Source organism: Hippopotamus amphibius, chromosome 2 (assembly GCF_030028045.1).
Source record: "Hippopotamus amphibius kiboko isolate mHipAmp2 chromosome 2, mHipAmp2.hap2, whole genome shotgun sequence".
NCBI classification, from domain to species: Eukaryota; Metazoa; Chordata; class Mammalia; order Artiodactyla; family Hippopotamidae; genus Hippopotamus; species Hippopotamus amphibius.
In genome coordinates, this window is record NC_080187.1 from 131,801,346 (window position 1) to 131,820,237 (window position 18,892).

Here is an 18,892-nt window from a genome sequence, read left to right on the forward strand (position 1 = left end):
GAGACACTCTACCCAAACTCATTCCCCTAAAAAGTGAAAATACACATCAGTTACATCATTTTCTTAGGAGACACTGGTCTTTATCCGGCTTTGAACTTTTTATTTAACTAGACTGCTTTTTGTTCTTTTCACAGAGAGCCACCTCGATCTTGAGAGAGTCCCTGGAGGCCAAAGTGTCAGTGTTTGGCGATTTCAGTGCTGAGGTGGCAGAGACATACCGGCTCCTGGGCGGAGCCGACCGGGCACAGGGGAACCAGAGCGGGGCCCACAAGAAACTGAAGAAGGTAAAATGCAGCCCAACCAGTGCAAAGAGGAACCCTCCCACCCTTCCCCACAGTTGCTTTCTCTCCCTCCACTGCTCTCTTTTTAAATGAAACTTTACAGGTGGCCTATTTAGGTAAGATGACATCACCTTTGCAGGTGATCTCAGCTAACACTTTTTGGGGCAAAAGATATAGTAATCCTCTTATGCACATAGAGTTTTACATAAATGATCAATTATTCTTTGCCATGCAAATAATTTTAAATTTATACAGTGTAATTTATCAATCTTATTTAATTTTACTCTTTCCGTACACCCAGTTTATAGAGGAACTCTCCCATGTGTTCTTTGCATACTTATGTTTATTTCTTTTTAAATTGGAGTTTGTGTGGATGGCATGAGGTATGGATCTAATGTTATCTTCTTCCCAATTGGCTGCTGGGTTGTCTGGCATCATTTTATTTACGCTCCAGCGAGCTGAGATAACACTTTCATCATATACTACATGTCCACATGTACGTGAGTCTATTTCCGGATTTCTTTCTATTTCACTTTTCTCTTTGAGTATTTGAATCCCAGTATCTCATTGCCTTAATTACAGAGATTTCATCTCATGATATAGTATCTGGTGGCATTAGTGGGTTTTGTATCCCAAATATAGAATATCAGGTTTTCTAGGTATTCTGGCATCTTTATTTTTCCACGTGGATTTTGGTATCAACTTGTCTAGCTCCATAAAAAGTTTGGTGGTATTTTTCAGAGAATTGTGTTATTTCTAAATGGACATCAGGAGACTAGAGTCCTTATTATGTTGATTCATTCTACCAAAGAATAAGGGTTGTCTTTATATGTTCTCATGTCAATTTTTGTATCATTCAGGCACATTTTAAAGTGTTCCTCATATAAGCTTTGTACATTTCTTACTAAGTTGATTTCTAAGCATTTAATCATCTTTAATGCTATGATGAGTGGAGTTTCAGCCACTATTACATTTTTGACTGGTTATTTTTGTGTATATGAAGACTATAGGTTTCTCTATGTGAAATTTATATTCTGCTAGCTTGCTTAATTCTTTTCTTGCTTGATTTATTTTAAGTAATGATTCTCTAAAGTTTTCCAGGTATACTATTATATCATCTGCAAACAGTTTTACTTTCAAACAGTTTTACTTTCTGTTTTCCAAGTTTTATGCCTCTGATTGATTTACTTTGTCCAATTGAATTGGCTTGTATCTCCAGTATAATAATAAATATTAGTGGAATAATAGGCATCCTTGCCTTGTTCCTGATCTTAATGGCAATGCCTCTAGTGATTCCTCATTTAACATATGCTGACTTTGGACTAAGATTTATATATTTATCATGTAAAGGAAGTATCCATGAATTTCTATTTTCGTGAGTTTTTTTTAGTTAGAAATAATTGCTGGATTTTATGAAAGGCTTTGTCAACATCGATGGAGATAATCAGATGATTCTTCTTAGATCCCTTAATATGGTGCATTTTATTATAACATTGAACCAACCTTGCATTCCTGGAATAAATCCCCATAATCATAATGAATTATTCTCAAAGTGATGTTGATTCTGTTTGCTAATACTTATGTTTTGCAAATGTTTTGCACCAATATTTGTAAGTGGTATTTGTTTAAGTATCAATGTTATTTTGCTTCATGAAAATAATTTGAAAGTTTACCTTTATTTTCCATACACTGAAGGATTTTATACAACATTAAAACTATCTAGTCTTTGAAGGTTTGTACTACTTGTGAAACTTTTTAGGCACGGTGCTTTCAGGGAGGAAAATTCCTTAACAATTTTCTCTTATTTCTTCTACAAACAAATTGGTCTGGTAAAGCTTTCTATCTATAATGGAGTCATTTTGGTAAACTGTGTTTTTCTATGTAATTATTTCATTTACATTTTCAGATTGTTTTGCATAGAGATTTGCCAAGTTGCTCAAGAATTTTTAAAATTTCTGCTTTTTTAATAGTTATTTTCCCTTTGTAATTCTTAGTTTTTTGTTTGGATTTTCTCACTTTTTTCTTTACTGAGTTAATTAGTGGTTTGTCTATTTTGTTAATTTTTCTAAGAAACAGGATTTGAATTCCATAGATAAATTACCTTCCTATTCTCTATTTCATTAATTTCTGATTTTATCTTTACTTTTTCTTTCCTTTTGACTTATTTTGTTTTACTCTGTTGGAGTTTTTTCTACCTTTTTGAATTGGGAATTTAATTCATTTGGGTTTTCATTTGTATTTATATAAGTGTTTTAGGCTATGGATTGTCCTCTTATTATTGCTTTAAATGCATCTTGTAAGTTCTGTCATGTTGTGTTTTCATCACATTAATTCATTTTAAAATGGTGAAAACCTGGGACCCTTTAAGTAATATAACTGCCCAAACCAAATGAATTAACTTTAGTTCTGAGTGAGCTGTCCTATAAGTCAAGCCTTTTTCTCTTTTTATGACTTCTGATTCTGCTGCAAAAGGTACCAAATTTGGTAACATGTGTAGTGCCTATTTTTTAATGAGATAATTATATTTCTTATCAATTAGTCAACAATAGTTATTGGATATCTTCTATGGGCCAGTTACTGTGCTAGGCAGAACTGGGGAAAAACAATGAATAACCAAGATAAATATGCTTCTTGTCTTTGTGAGACTTTCTAGTCTAGCCAGGAAGATTTATTAAACCACTCATTTCAGATAATTTAAACATTACACATGTGCCAAAGACATTATGGTGAGGGAAGAGGGAAGAGGGAAAGGAAGCTGAGGGTGGCAATTGCTCTGGGTTTCTCCATCCCCCACTTTTAAGCTAATGCTTATTGAGTGATTGTCATACCCCTGGCACTGAGTTAAATGATTTATATCTATTAACTTCTTTAAGCCCTATAGTAACCCTAAGAGTTGGATACCTCTGCTCTCTGTTTTTACAAAGAGGGAAACTGAGGCAGAGAGGCTAAATGTCCCAGCCTTGATTGCCAAGCTAGGGGTCACCAGAGTGGGCATTTAGCACCAGGCAGTCTGTATTGTGCAGCCTACTCTATGCTGTCATCTATTTCACAGCTTGGGCTTCCAAGTAAGATTTTGTTTGAAGGGGGGCTTCTTGTGCTTAAAAACAGGCTTGGAAACCAGTGGCACAGTGGCGGGAATGCCAAGATCAAGATAAGTGGGAGTCTTTGGGTTGCCACTGACAATGCAACTCAAAGTAGCTCAGGTATAAAGGAGAATCTGTTTTCTTATGGTTTCCAAGGAAGTGCTGACAGGCACATGATTAGCAGGGCAGGGATACAGTGGAGCCTCGGGAGAAAGTGCCAAGGCCAGACTTGAATGCCACCAGGGCTCTCTCTGCCCACGAGTCCTGCCTGCTTCTCTCTCTACCTCCCCATCCTCCTCTCTCGTGGCAGCATCTCCCCGGAAGATGGAAATCATGGCAGCCAGCCCTCCAGAGTTTTACTTCCTACCCCTGCTGTCATTTCTCAGTCACAGCTTGGAAGTCCTCAGGGGGAAACTGAGAGGCCTGGCTTGGAGCCAGTGCCTACCCTGGATCAATCAGCTGAGGCCAGGGGCATGGTGGGGAGTAATAACACGGTGCCTTCAAGGCCGCTGGGTGGCCTGCCATGGTGCAAGAAACATGGTCCAATAGTCAGAAGACCTGGGACACGGTCACTAGAGCCCCTCCCTACTTGGGGGCATGTACATTGAGTATAATAGGCACCCCCTTCCCTTAAGAGAGTCCCAGCCAGTGAGGGAATTACAGACGATAAACCCCTAACTCTGATCTTATGTGCTCAGTACTGTGCTAGAGGTCCATTTTGTGATCAGTGGGAGAAAGGGGGTTAGGGAAGGTGCCCAGATAAGTAGTCCTGAGAAAGAGCATAGCCTAGCAGAGACAGGTGGAGAAGGAGACTCAGGGGCGAGAGAGTGAAGCCTACTTAAGAAGCAAAAAGCAGTCGGGGTAACTGTCTGCTGAGTGGCCGGGAAGGACCTCACTGCCATGTTTGCAGGTTAAGGGGCTGAGACTTGATCCTTTAAGCCAGGGTCCCTGCAGGCTGGAGCCAGCCCACTACCTGTATCCGTGTGGCCCCAAAGTTAAAAACGTTTCTTTTTACAGATGATTATAAAAGCTAGAATCATTTTACAGGTGATCATAACTTGATTTGATGGTAGAGAACACTGACTTTGAACCAGAGCTAAGTGAAATTTTATCCTCCCCCCCAAAAAAAGAAATCTATTATTTTCATTAGTAGAACTAGATTACCCCAAAAATGTACTTATTATTATTATCCTTTCATCGACAAAAGTTTGTGGAAATTTGTTTCCTCTCTTGCTAGGCAAGTACCTACATAGTATCTCACTGTCTATCTCTTGGCCCACAAAGCCCACAATATTTACTACCTGCCCTTTACCGAAAAAGTTTTCTGAACCTGGCTCTAAGCATCTGGGAGCCAGCGAGGGAATTTTAAGAAAGGCACAATAGGTCTATATTTGTTCTTTGGTGTTTTGGGTTTTTTTTTTTTTTTAAATCACCAAGAGGACAGTGTTGAGGATGGAATGGAGTAGCCCAAGAATTGAGGCAAGAGGCCTCAGTTTTCTCATCTGCAAAATGGAGACAACAGCAACACTGAGCCCTCCTTCGCTTCCACAGTTGTTCTGAGGCCATGATGAGCAAGGAGAGCAGGGCTGCTTGGTGCAGGCCGCTGAAGGGCCCAGACGGAGGAGAGGGCAGAGCTGTCCTGGCCGAGGCGCCGCCCACCCTTGGGAGTTTCCACATCGCTCCCCCTTCCTCAGTTCTCCCCTGAAGAAAGTAGATGAAATATGGAAAAACTCTTCTGAGGGTTCAGCCTAGACACTCAACTCCAGGCAGGGGAGGGACCCAGGAATAGGGGAGGGCGGCAGATATTTGAGTTGGGGCCACACAAACCTTCATGTGGCCCTGCTGACTCCCATGGGGTCAGACTGGTTCCACTATGGACCACACACTGGGGCCGGGGTTGCTGCTGCCGTGGCAGCTCATACATCCTTCCCAGCCCTCACAGCAACCCTCCAGGTCAGACCTTAGTAGCTCTGATTTACAGATAAGGGGCCTGAGGCTCCTGGAAGTTAACTGTCTATGGGCAAGTTACTGTTAAATAAAGCCCACACTTTCCTTAATGCCAGTGGTTTGCCAAGCGTGGGTCTTAAACCCCCTGCATCAGGGTCACCTTCTGAACCAGAGCTGGGGCAAAGGACCAGGGGCCCAGGGACCTGCATGTTAGCTCCCAGGGGAGAATTGAGAGTTGAGAATCACTGCTCTGGGCCCCAGGCCCCCCCCCACCCCCCGCCGCCATGGGGCTGGAAAATCAGCTCAGCTTCAAGAAACTCCAGATTTCATCTCTCTCAGAGCCTGCAGTGGAAGTTGGTGACGTTTTTTTCCCTTTAGTTTGGCCTCATCAACCATCCGTCCTGAAAACAATGACTCTGATGTTTTGAAGCTATCTGGCCACTTGCCAGAGTCAGAGAGGAAAGGACAGAATTGTGTATGTCTACAGGTTGTGCCCGCCGTGGTACCCACAGTCCTCATTTCCACTGGTCCCTGCGTACCCACCTGAGGACAGGGCTGGCCGCTGCGTGAATACCAGGGCACACACGGGGCTTCACACGTGACTCTCACATCTGCTGCCGAGCTGGACTGTCTCAGATGCCGTATTTAGCTCTGGGCTCTGCGGAGCCAGCAGCAGCTCTCTAAAGCTACTGGCCCAGCATTTCTCTTGTTTTTATTACAACAACAGCTGCATCCCCCAAGTTTTCAACTCTGGAGCAGGAATCCAGTGAATACTGGCCTTTCCAGATGTGCTCTCCTGTGCTGAACAGCCCAGGGGTGGCCCTGTGCGCATGAAAAACAGGAAGGCACAAGAAACAAAGCAGACAGCGGGATTGAGTTACTGAAAAGAAAACCATATTATTGATGTTTCTTTCAAGGGCATCTGCAGGGGAACATTGGCGAACTCTGTTGGCTCCAGATGGAAATTTCCACTGCAAAAGTTCACGTTTGCCACATGGAGAACTAGGTTTTCCTTCCAGTGAAAGGCTGCAAACAAGAATTCACAAAGACTGTTTCCTAGGTCAGAAGCATCTCAGGACTAAGCCCGGGCCCAGTTACAGCGTGAAGTCGGGGTTGGGTCCCGTCTTAATCTGGCCTCCCTGTTAGGTGCTGTCGTCATCAGTGTTCTGTCCACTGCCTGATTACTTTATAGCTATGAACAGTAAACATTTTCCATAAAAGAACAACAATTTTATATGACCCCTCTCCAAGAAATTCAAAGCCCACTATGATGAATCGCTTGAAAAAAGAGGAAAGAAAATGTTTTTTATTCGTAGGTTGAGTGTGAGAAAGCCAAGCCTGGATGGGTCTTATGTGGTCACAGGTCAAGTCTCTAGAACAGACTGTCAGGTCCTTGCTGTTCCTCCAACTGACCAAACACACAGAGCCTTCTGCAGATGGCCGGCCGTATTTTATACAGGATTCAAGTCCTGTCATTCCACCTCGTTTCACTTTCCCTTTAGCTTTTGTGGTGTTTTCCTTGTTGCCCTAGATACCAGGCAATCCGGAGCCAAGTTTGGAGTCCCCGCAGAGCCCTGTGTTGGCCCATACTGCTTTCATGGGTAGAGTCTCATTCGTCCTTGATCCCTTGATCCTGATTTTTCTGATTGTCTGTGACTCACCCACTGTTGGGCTGCAGCAGTCCACCTCAGATCCTTTTTGAAAGAAAGGAAGGTCACAATGACATTGATTTCATATACAGGATCCTGTTCTTGGTTTGAGAAGTGCGCTTAAATACACTTCAAGCACTCATGAGTTCCTTGGAGACGTTTGTAGATTGGTTGATATAGTATAAGAATGGGAGCTGATGGTTAAAGGAGTGAAGGACTTCACCTTCTGTGGGGAAAATATGAAGCCTCCCTTGCCTGCTACCAGCTGGGGGGGAATGAGAATTCCAGGTCTCCTGGCCATAGGCGGCCTCGTGTCATCAGCTACCAGGGGTCAGGCCCCCTAACTGTGGCAGCCCGGGCACAGCGCCCCCCCACCTTCCTTGTCCCTTAGAGAACACATGTAGGCACTGAACACAGACTGCCGAGGACAAGGCTACATTTGCCGTGGAAAGCTTCTCCAATATGGGAATGCTTGGTGGGTGCACGATGCCTCAGAAGTTCCTAAATTGGCATCAAGGTCTGGAGGGTGCAGAACTGTGGGTCTGGACGGACCATCCTGGCCTGAGACCTTCTGGTGTTTGTCAAGACCTCACTGGATGCAGGAGAACTGTGAGTTTATGGGCGCATGGCCAGGGACGGAGAGAAAGACAACATCGCCTACCACATAAATTCAGCGTGACCTTAAACAAGTGGAAAGAGTGATGTCAGAAATGGCTGGTGCTGCTGCGTCAGCTCAGGAAGGACTGGGCGGGACGGCCATGCTCCACATCACGGGGGAAATGGGCCAGGAAAAGGCAGCTCGAAAAACTTAGTTTTAAAGGGGGCTGGATTTCTTGCTCTCTCTGGCTCAGAAATAGGCAAGCCCAGCTTTTCGACAAGCACCTGGCTGTCCACGTGAAAACAAAGCCTGAATTCACATGTGGGTATGCAGCAGGAGGCCCCTCCACAGCAAGTCCCGCTGATGAGTTTGTTCTCTAAATATTTGTGTTGCAGTTGTCCTGGAGAAGGATGATGGTAGCTTGCTCCAAGATAGTGGCCAGGGGCTGGAGCAAAGTCGTGGGGGAGTCAAGGGATGTCGAGAAGGATATAGAACCCATGGCACTTGGCAACTCAGAGGTGAGGAGTGAGGGAGACAGCAAGGCTGACATCCACGCCTCCAAGACAGGCATCGTAGATACTCAGGGAGGGCTTTTCAGACGGGCTGCTCTGAGCAGCTGTGGGAGTGGCAGTGCCTGAGCCCCCCTCCCTTTCTTCTTCCTCTCCCGTTTCCCTTGTCCCAGGGCCCCTGGTCACACTCTATCACTTTCTTTCATGGGAGGCTTTCTACCCACCTGCGCAGTAATCTGTGGGTCTCCAAACTAGTGGACCTCCAGATAAGGGAGCTGCAGGTGTGTGTCTGAGTGTGTGCACGTGTGCACGTGTGTGTGTGCGTGTGAGGGAGAGAGAGAGAGAAGCAGGGTATGCTGACACCTGCTGCGGCTCCTCCTGCCTGACTCCCCACCCTGCAGGTTTCCACCCGAATGTCGCCTCAGAAAGACCTTCACTGACCCAAGTACCCCCTACCACTACTCACACACACACCCCTTTATTCTTTCATAGCCCATGTTCCTTTTTCTTTTCTGCAGCTCTTATCATGAGTTGTCATGCCATGTTTGTTTATACATTTTTTAAATGTCTGGCTCCCGCGCTACATTGGAAACCCCCATCCTCTGCTCCATCACTGAGAGGGGCTCAGGATTGGTGTCTGGCAGGGCTCAGCAAACATCTGCAGGAATGTGTGGCTGCAGCAGAAGGACCAGAGGACCAGAGGACAAGGCTGGTTTCTGAGGGGCTTGGGAAAACCAAGCCCCACCTCCGTGTGACCCTGTTTCTATAGGAGAATGCTGTCTGATGAACTGTCTTGGTTTGTCCTTTCATTTCCCCAAGTTCACCATTTAAGTAATTATTTCTGCTGCTTGCTTTGTAAAGATTAGTAAATGAAAAGCATATCTGTGTTTTTCTAAACATTTAAGACATTTCACACTTCCACGCATTTTGGCATCTGACATCTTCTTTTCTTCTTAATACTAACCTTGAGAATTGACGTGAAAATAGAAGCACAGTTCATGTGTCCCTGGGTAATTTCTCCTCCACGGACATACTCTAGCATCAGATAATATGTGTAAAGAAGAGTAGTGATTTCAGATTCTGAACATTAGAGTTGTTTAAAAATTTTTACCTTTCTCTGGCTTTATCATTTCACGTAAAGATGAAATACACATACTAGAATGACAGGCTTGGCACAGACCCTTCCAGGCAAGGAAAAGTATGTCTTTCTCCATTTTCCATGATTGAGTCGTACAGCCTTGCAACTGAGATGGCTCTCTCGCTGCAGCCCTGGCTGCACCGCTTCTGGTAATAAACAGGACGTGTCCCAGCAGCACTTTCACTGTTGGAAATTTCCCAGTAGAAATGATGATGTGATTTCAGGACTGAAGACTGGAGGTTGAGGAAGAAAAGGAGAGCTCAGGCACCCCAACCCACTTCTGCAGAGCCACAGCCGAAATGGCCCTGAGTACCAACTGCAGATTTTCAAAGCTCCCCCCCAAAATCAGAAAATATGCTTCCTTGTGAGCTCAGGTCTTTAACTGTTGTGGTTTTCTAAAGCCAGAGGAGACTGAGTCAGCTGATCTCCAAGCTGCACCTGCCGCTGGACCACCCATGTGCCCACACGGGGAAGGGTGCGAGCTCTGGGGCACACGGGTGCGCCGTAGCCAGGAGGACAGCAAGCCGGTGCCTCCTGTCCCAGATTCCTTGGCTCCTGGGCTCCTTAGAAACCTAACTTTCAAATCTCAGAGTCGTGTCAAATATAATTTTTAAGGTTCTCATCAAATGCTTAAGACTGTGTCTTCACACCCCTGGCTTTATGAATGACACCTGAGAGAAAGCAGCACCTGAGGGACAGCACTCTTCCTTTCTGCTCTTGAACGTGCCCAGATTATGATGGTGGAGGTCTGTAACACCGCACCCACAACGGAGCCTGCCTACCAGAGGTTTCAGCAGCCTGTGGTCCAACCCTGTCTTAAGGTTGTCATATAAGAATTTTGTCAGTTGATCCTTCTTTTGCTTTACTTATTTAATCCTTCATTCATTTAGCAAATATTGCATCTTCAGTGCCAGGGACTGTGCAAGGTCCTGGGACACAAAGGTCTTGGGGAGAGCTTGCAGGCTGCTGTGAGCTATCTTAAGCCTCTTCCTGCAGGGAGAGGAAAGCTCCTTGTTTGGTATTTAAGGAATAATAAAAGCACCAATGCCTTCTCCCAACCCCTGCAGATAAAACCAAAGAGAACACAAGCAATGCCATGGCTTCCTCGAAATTCATCTGGCGCCTTGAAATTGGTTTTTTATCCACTTAAAAAAAAAAAATGAGAAACACCCTTTAGAGGCTGATTTCAGACCAGAGCGCACTGGCCTCCTTGCAAGAACCTGGAGAGCACAGAATACCTTTATTTATGGTGGAGAATGTTCTCTTATCGAGGTCTGAGGAGTTCTTTACTTAGTTCAGCGACATGCTTACAATGCCTGGTTCCCTGTGGGTTCAGTTAACATTTATTGACTTTGTCTCTGTCAATACCTATGTTTTTAACAAAAGAATTGAGATACCTACTTCACACAAAAATGCTTAAGCAAATTTAACTAAGAACCACAGAGCACTGAAAATCAATTTACGTTTCTTGGGTAAATATATAGCTATGCAAGACATTTCCTAGTAAAAGTCGGTAATGGGTTATTTCACTATTTTAAAAACGTAGCTTTTGGAGACGACTTCAGTTACAGGATGAACCACTTTTTCCTGTCTCGGTGCCTGGTATGGCCTCCCTGGGCACTGTCATCACAAAAGGGATTGGGGCTGAGGGTCTGTTCACCTCTCCTAGTTTACATCTCTTTACATCTCTTCCCTCTTCAGCTAGAATTCTGGGCAAACTTAGTGAGCATAAGCAGCCTTTTAAAAAACCTAACACCAGAAAGAGAAGAGTCTTGACTACTGGCGCATGGAGGTTAGGACGAGGACGGGCTCACCTCTCTCTAGGCTCGATTATCGAAAAGGGTTGCTTTACCCAACCGTGACCGTCTCTCCTAACTCCACTCTCTCTACTAGCGTAATGCCCTCAGAAAAAATGAGCAGCAAGGTCTGGGATGGAGGTGGTTAGCAGAACCAGTGAGCATCTGTGTGAGTACTGTCAGTTGCTACATCCTTCTTCCCAGGAATCGTGAAAATGCAGCTAATAGTATTGGGCTGACCAAAACGTTCGTTCATTTTTTTCCGTAAGATGGCTCTAGTAGCACTTAGTTGTCTTTAACTTCATTCCAAACTATTTTCTTAGATTGTATTGTGACAGCCGTCATATCAGCATGCATTAAAATAAAGACACCAAAATTGAATTTTTGTGTAGCCATTTTAATACTGAAGATGGAAGAAAAAAAGCAGCATTTTCAGCATATTATACTTTATTATTTCAAGAAAGGTAAAAACGCAACCAAAATGCAAAAAAAAAAAAAAAAAATGCATGCAAGTGTATGGAGAAGGTGCCGTGACTGATCAAACATGTCAGAAGAGGTTTGCGTTTTGTGCTGAAGGTTTCTTGCTGGACGACGCTCCACGGTCGGGTAGACCACTTGAGGTTGATAGAGATCAAATTGAAACAATAACTGAGAACAATCAATGTTATACCACGCAGGAGATAGCCGACATACCAAAATATCCAAATCAAGCACTGAAAATCATGTGTACCAGTTTGGTTACACATACGTTAAGCTAAATGTTTGGGTTCCACATAAATTAAGCTGAACCTTCTTGACAGTATTTCCACAGGTAATTCTCTACTGAAAGGTAATGAAAACATTCCATTTTTAAAACAAATTGTGACGAGTGGTGAAAAGTGGATACTGTACAATAATGTGGAACAGAAGAGATCGTGGGACAAGTGAAATAAACCACCACCAACCACGCCAAAGGCTGGTCTTCAACCAAAGAAGGCGATGTCGTGTATATGGTGGGATTGGAAGGGAGCCCTCTATTATGCGCTCCTTCCGGAGAACCAAACGATTAACTCCAACAAGTACTGCTCCCAATTAGAGCAAATGAAAGCAGCACTCGACGAAAAGCATCCAGGATTAGACAACAGAAAACACATAATCTTCCATCAGGATAACACAAGACCACATGTTTTTTTGATGACCGGGCAAAAGCTGTTGCAGCTTGGCTGGGAAGTTCTGATTCATCCACCGTATTCACCAGACATTGCACCTTCGGATTTCCACTTACAAAATTCTCTTAATGGAAAAAACTGCAATTGCCTGGAAGACTGTAACAGGCACCTGGAACGGTTCTTTGCTCAAAAAGATTTAAAGTTTTGGGAAGGTGGCATTATGAAGTTGCCTGAAAAATGGCAGAAGGTAGTGGAACAAAGAGGTGAATATGCTGCTCAATGAAGTTTTTGATGAAAATGAAAATTGTGTTATTTTTACTTAAAAACCAAAGGCCAACCCAATATCTCCTTCCCTAGAGGATGAGGGGCCAGGGAGAAGAAACTTCAATAATCAAAGGAGTACAATGGAAATTCCTCCTGAGTTTTAGATTTTGGAGGCCATCTCTTAAGGCAGAGTAACCTGAAACCTTAATACCAATGCATGTCAACATCAGCTTGTCTCAAAATGAGCTGCACCTGAGGCACTCACAAATATGTAAACAGGGAAGTCTGGGTGGGTTTAAAATGAGACCTGATCTTTCACACTGAGTGACGGTATTCCTGGCCAGGTGGGAGAAAATGAAGTCTGTTCTGGCAAGATGTGTCAGCCCTGGAGAGAGGGCCTCTCCTTGACGAACTCGGATGAGGGGGAGCACGCTTGCTTCTCGCACACTGTCCCTGTCTGAACCTCCCCTGCCGGGCCCTGTGTGGAGAGTACCCAGCCTTCCAGGAGCTGTGAGCCAATCGGGGAAGAGTGCTGGAAGAGTTGACATCAAGCGCCATGAGTGTCTGTCCCCAGCTTCTTCCCCTCAAAGCAACACAGAACTTTCTCAAGGTTCCCAAATTTCCAAGTTCACAACAATCTCTCTGTGGATTAAAGCGACGCTAGCTCAAACCCAGGGAATGAGCGGCACATTGCCTAGGCCAGGCCAGGGCCCCAGTGCAGGTTTAGAAAGTCCAGGGCTTGCTGGGCGGAAGAGCTAGGATCCTTGCCTTTACAGAGTTTGGATTATGTACCAAATAGAATAACAGGAAAATGTTTACTCCTCTTTTGGTGTTATATAATTCAGCTAAGAAATAGTGAATATTTTCTGTTACATACAAAATCCTGCCATATTCTCATTGACTAATACTTCATTCCTCCAAAAGACAATCACATTCCCAGATTCCAGAACCACATTCTCAATTCCTCAGATTGAACCAAAAGTTCAGGTGGTCTCGATGTTTTCCAGAGCTCATAAAGACAAAGCAATTTGGCTGCCTGCATTTTAATTTTCCCAAAGATCTAAAAAGGTTGGCCAATCAGAATGAATACAGTCTACAGTATGTCCCCAAACCCTCACACTTTTTTGACTCAAGCCGTTACACATAGAAAAATAAATCCAATCTTTTAAACATATGAAATATTTCAGATATAAGGAAAAGTTTGAATAATACAGCAAAACACCTCTGAGCTCACTCCTCAGTGTAAGAATTAAAACATGGCCCATACAGCCGAAGCCCCCTCCCCACCCATCTCTAAATAACTACTATCCTGAACTAGATATCATTCTCATCTTTATTATTTTCCTATGGTTTTGTTTTACATAGAAATATGCACACATTATACACATTCATCTGCAATTTGCTTTTTCCTCTCTACAATCACGCGATTCATCTATGTGGAGACAAACGCACATCAGAAGTTCGTGTAGTATCATACATAAACAATACACATATACCACAATTTACTTAGCTGTTACTAAATATTCCCAAATTGTTCCACAAAATATTCCCAAGTTGGTTGTACCAATTTTAACACCCACTATCTGTATGTAAAAGAGTTCTTGTTGCTTCACGTCTTTGACAAAGCTTGGTGTTATCATTATTAGACTATAATTTTTGCAATTTGGTAGGTGAAGAGGCAATCTCATGGAAGTTTTAGTTTGCCTTGCTGGTTACTAGTGCGCTTAGGCAGGTTTATTAGCCATTCTGTTTTCAGTTCTTTGAACAATCTGTTTATATCTTTTGATCATTTTTCTATTGGTAGCGGTTTTTTTTCTCATTACCTTCTAAGAGTTCTTTATGTATTCTGAATACTAATCCTTTTCCAGTTTTGTGCAAATATTTTCCCTCAGTCTGGTTTGTCTGTACCTTGCCTAGGGTGCATTTTGATGCACAGATGTTTTGAATTTTAAGATAGTTAACATTTCATCAGACTTTTACTCTTGGTTTGTCTGGATCTTGTCTAAGAAATACTCCCCTACCTCAAGATCATAAACATATCCTTCAATATCTTCTTCTGTAAGTTCCAAGTTTTCATTTCACATTTAGTTCCCCAGTCTATCCGGGATTAATTTTTTTGTATTTGATACGGGGTAGGAATCCATTTCCTTCCATTTGGAATACCAGTGGTCCCAGTTCCATTTACTGACTAGTTTAGCTCTTCTTCATGGACCCTCCAGCGCCACTTCTGTCAATCTATGAAGTATTAAAGATTCTCTGCCATGGTTTGCTGATACATTTGTCTGTCTGGATGAAAACCACACTGTCTTAATTACTCTAGTCTCATAAAAGGTCTTGACATTCAGCAAGCAAGTCCCTCCATCTCATTCTTCTTCAAAATTATTTTGACCATTTTGGGCACAACTTTCATCTCTATCCCTGGCCTGGCACAAGCAACCAAAAGACAGGACAATAAGCAGATGGGGGAAATCAAGCCAAAGCCAGGCCTGGATAATATACAGCTGAATATTTAACTCCTAAATAATTCAACTCCTAAGAAATTGCTGTGTAGTAATGAATATAGAAAGCCCATGTAAGATAAAGCATTTCTTTACAAAAAAAGCAAAAACATTAAAAAAAAAAGTTTCTGGGGCTGTAGCAAGGGTCATTTAAAATTAGAAACTAGAGACCCCTCCTCTGGTCAATAGCAACGTTCTTGCCTTTACTTTCTAGAAATATAACTTTTGAACATGGTTTTACATCCAGATAATCACAGAAAGTTCTATAAAATAGTGATTTGTTTCCTGGATCCCTCAGGACATCCAAAAGTGAAGGTCAGATTATTCCTGGGAGAAACCCTGAGAATACTAATTCCGTCATAGCGTGGGTCTATGAATGAAGTATTCTCTCTCTCATTCAAGGGAGACTTGACTTTCCTGCAAAATGCTCTCAGTGACATTTCCATAACTCATGATTACTACTTGGTGTTCTGCAGTGTCTTCAGATCCAGACCCTCTTATACGGACCACAGGACAAGAGGACTCTGGCCACCCAGCAGACCGTGGACGTCCTGTCCAAGTGAGTTGGCCTCCCCTCACACTATTTCCTTTGCAATCAGAATCTCAGAGGAAGCTGGTTCTGTAAGGTTCTGTGGAACTTTCCATGGAAAGTTTTACTAACTGACTTGCCATAACTCATAAACTACGCAAGCCCAGTTCCTCTGAATACCCAGTTGTAAAATATCTTCTTGCCAGATATTAGGAAGAAATTAGCTCTTGAAGAATGTCAGAAATGCACGCTGGGATTCGTCCTCTTGCAGACCAGCCCCCTGCAGGTCATCTCCCCTGCTGGAGGGTGAGGGCACAGAGACCTACTTGGCGTGCCCCTGAGAGCCCTCTGACTTCACCCTGTCGGCCGGCCTTCCGGCTTTCACAGCAGCAGAACTGCCCTCCACCCAGAGCCCGCGGGCTGAGAGCCAAGGCCCTGCTCAGGGCCACGCCGCAGGGGGACATGGCCAGCGGAGGGGGGGGCGCTGTCTCAGAACCCAGCCGCTGGGCCCAGGCCCCTTTAGCAGGTGAGGGTTGACTGTGTCAGCTTGGCGAGAATGGTCACAAGATATCAGAAAATGGGAGAAGAAAGCTTGAGTTTTCTGTTCCTGTGCCACGAGCCTCCGCTCATCTATAGCCCCTCCTGAAGCGCCTTCATGAAATGCAGCTCAGCACCCACCAGGCTCGGCTTCACAGCCACGAAGACTGGGCACAAGACGCGGGGAGGCCGAGGGGCAGCCCACTCACCCCAACCTCTGCTTGTCCGCAGGGCCCCCGGGATGGCTGTGAAGCCTCGGCAGCCCCTGAGAGCCAAGGCGGCCTTCTGCACCGGCGGGCTGCAGGCCGGCGGGCTGGGCAAGGCCGGGCCCCACGCAGCCGACTGAGCCCACCCCCACGCCCACCCCCACCGGAAGCTTGGCTCCCGCCTGGGTGCTGACACGTAGGGTGCTCTCTCTATAAATCTCTCTCCATCAGAAGGTGGACTTCAGCAGTCATTGTACAGACTTTCTAGGCTGTTTGCTCCAAGCGCAACAGCGATCCCATAAACCTCCCGTGGGCCACATTTTAACAGTGTGTAAGGTGATCGGGTGCTTCTATAGAGCATTTTCCTTTTTACCACCTCAGTGGTTTTTCTTGCCAACAAGAATTTTTACCCGTCAGCACTACTGTGGCTAAAAGGCATCTCTTCAAAAGTTCAAAACTTCCTGTGCAGGAAAGTAGACACAACATCTGACTGCGTATATATATGGCGTATAGCCCCTTGTGCAGGCCTGGAGTCTGATTTGGAGCAGGACAATTCTGGGAAAAGCCCTTTCTTACAGGAAGGTAATAGGGATTGAGAATAAAATGCTAATAAAAGGAAATTTCGAAGTGCTGGGGTCAGCATCTGTGTGTAAAATGAAGCCGCCCTGGAGCTCCTCAGAGCCTGAAAACCAGGACGTGCCTCCTCACTCGTGCGCAGGCACTCACTGAATGTGGGTGAACACCCCGGAGGCACCAGGTGTGTGCTGAGACCCAGGGGCACAGCACACACAGGACACCCTGTCCCCATCCTCTCAGGGCCTGCCATCCAGCATGCACGCTGGTCCCTACACCGACGACGGTGGAGGTGGCTGGTGGCCAGTGAGGGAGAGGGCCCGGTTCAACAGGGTGGGTGCTCAGTGGCCCTGACTTTGCCTAAAGGTCGGGGGAGGCAGGTGTCAAGGAGTGAAGGGAGGTGAGCAGGAGTGAGACGGGCACAGAGGGGCTGCAGGGAGGGATGCTGACTCCCTGCTGCTGCCTCCTATGGCCTCCACTCCAGGCCGGAGACCCATGGCTGCTGCTCCAGAGAGCTTTCTTTTTGAGTTGGCACAGCCCTTGGCCCCCTACCCTCCCAACTGTGTTCCAGGTTCAGCAATGTAGGGGGTAGGGAGGGAGAGGGGGATGAGCACTCATGTCCACAGTGGTCTCAGGTCTCTCGGAGGGGAGGCCATCGTCATTCGAGAACAGGAAGGTAGAGTGACAGGTTTTGAGCACCTTTCTCCATGCTGTCAGTGATGAGATCCGGTGCTGGAACGAGGTGAACGAGTGCGCAGAGGAGTGGGGTGTGGGCTGCTCCTTCTCGTCCCTGCCCTAATCCCATGGGCTGCAGCCCAGGAGGGCTGCAGGCTGGTGTTAAGATGGCAGCAGGCAGCACAGCCCCCCTCCCGCTGCAACATCCAGCGGGCAACCCCAAACCGTTCTGGCCCCCATTTGTGCTGGGCGCCACCTTGAGAACTGATGGGGGAGTTAACCAGTTTCGGGACAGGGTGGAGAGAAGCTGGGTGCCTTGTCCTCGACCGTGTGACAGCTGACGACACAGGCCACCCCTGCCTGGACTCACCCATTCCAGACAGGCCTGTGGGACGAAGGCAACATTCAAAGAAGGCATGAGATGTCACGACTCATCAAGTGTCCTACCTAGTTGAAGACACGGGTTTTGATCTGGATGGTGGAAAAGCATTTTAAATATATACCTGCCTCAAAAATGTTTGTGCACCTCAAAAGTTCCTATGCTGAAGCCCTAAAGCCCAATGTGAAAGGTGGGGCCGCTGGGAAGTAATTAGTACATGAAGGTGAAGCCCCACAACTGGGATTAGGGCCCTTATGAGGAGACACAAGAGAAATGATCTTTCTGCTATGTGAGGGAACAGCAAGAAGGCAGCCGTCTGCAAACCAGAAGAGAACCCCCACCAAGAACTGAATCCACCAGCACCTTGATCTTGGATTTTGATTAAGCTTCCTGCCTGTGGAATTCTGTTATAGGAGGCTGAGCGGACTAAGTGCCCATCTGGGATTTTGCAAAAACAAAATGTGAATTCTGATGTTACTTCTTCCTCTGTTTCTTGGAATCACAGAAAACTAAAACACTTTTTAAAAAACGTAGCCCCCATCCTGAGAATGGATGAATTTAGGAATGTTCCTTCAAATGTCTCCCATCTATTCAATGTGTTAATTTAAAATCAAAGGAAGCCTCTAGCTATTCATGTTTTCGTTTATTTTGGTTTTGTAAAAGGCGACAAACAGGAAAGGGTATCTACTGCTTTGTCTCAAACTAGTGCAATTTCTTCAAGCTCCTAAGGGTTGGCCATCATTCCAGTCTGCACTTCAGGTCAGTCATGGACCATTGTGGTGGGCTCAGGACTGTTCTCATTTTAGCACTGAAAGCCCCACGTCCCAGGAGACCCCTCCATTCAAGGCCAAACGGGATGGCTGGTCACAGTACTGTCACTAGCCTTCCAGGCTGTCATGATGACACTTACCACAAACTGTCCAGTCTGTATTTGAATACGAGCCAGTGGCTTACACTGCCTGCCACGCTTTCTAGTTCTGTGCTAACAACATCGAGTTTTGATTCAGGTCAGGAATTCAAGAACTGGGACTTTTCACATATATTCTCCCCAGTGATTCTGTGCCACCACAAAAAAACATGCA

General features: G+C 45.2%; 1 protein-coding gene across 3 annotated transcripts in view; it reads left to right on the forward strand.

The window, feature by feature from the left end:
• Window positions 1-17,041, forward strand: part of TTC23 (tetratricopeptide repeat domain 23) — a 104,039-nt gene extending 86,998 nt beyond the window's left edge. For all 3 annotated transcript variants that reach the window (XM_057724539.1, XM_057724536.1, XM_057724537.1), the window contains 3 exons: window positions 135-284; window positions 15,388-15,470; window positions 16,209-17,041. In XM_057724539.1, the coding sequence (XP_057580522.1) occupies window positions 135-284; window positions 15,388-15,470; window positions 16,209-16,323 (348 nt within the window). In that variant the 3' untranslated portion in view covers window positions 16,324-17,041. The remainder of the gene's footprint in view (window positions 1-134; window positions 285-15,387; window positions 15,471-16,208) is intronic.
• Window positions 17,042-18,892: the final 1,851 nt, after the last annotated feature.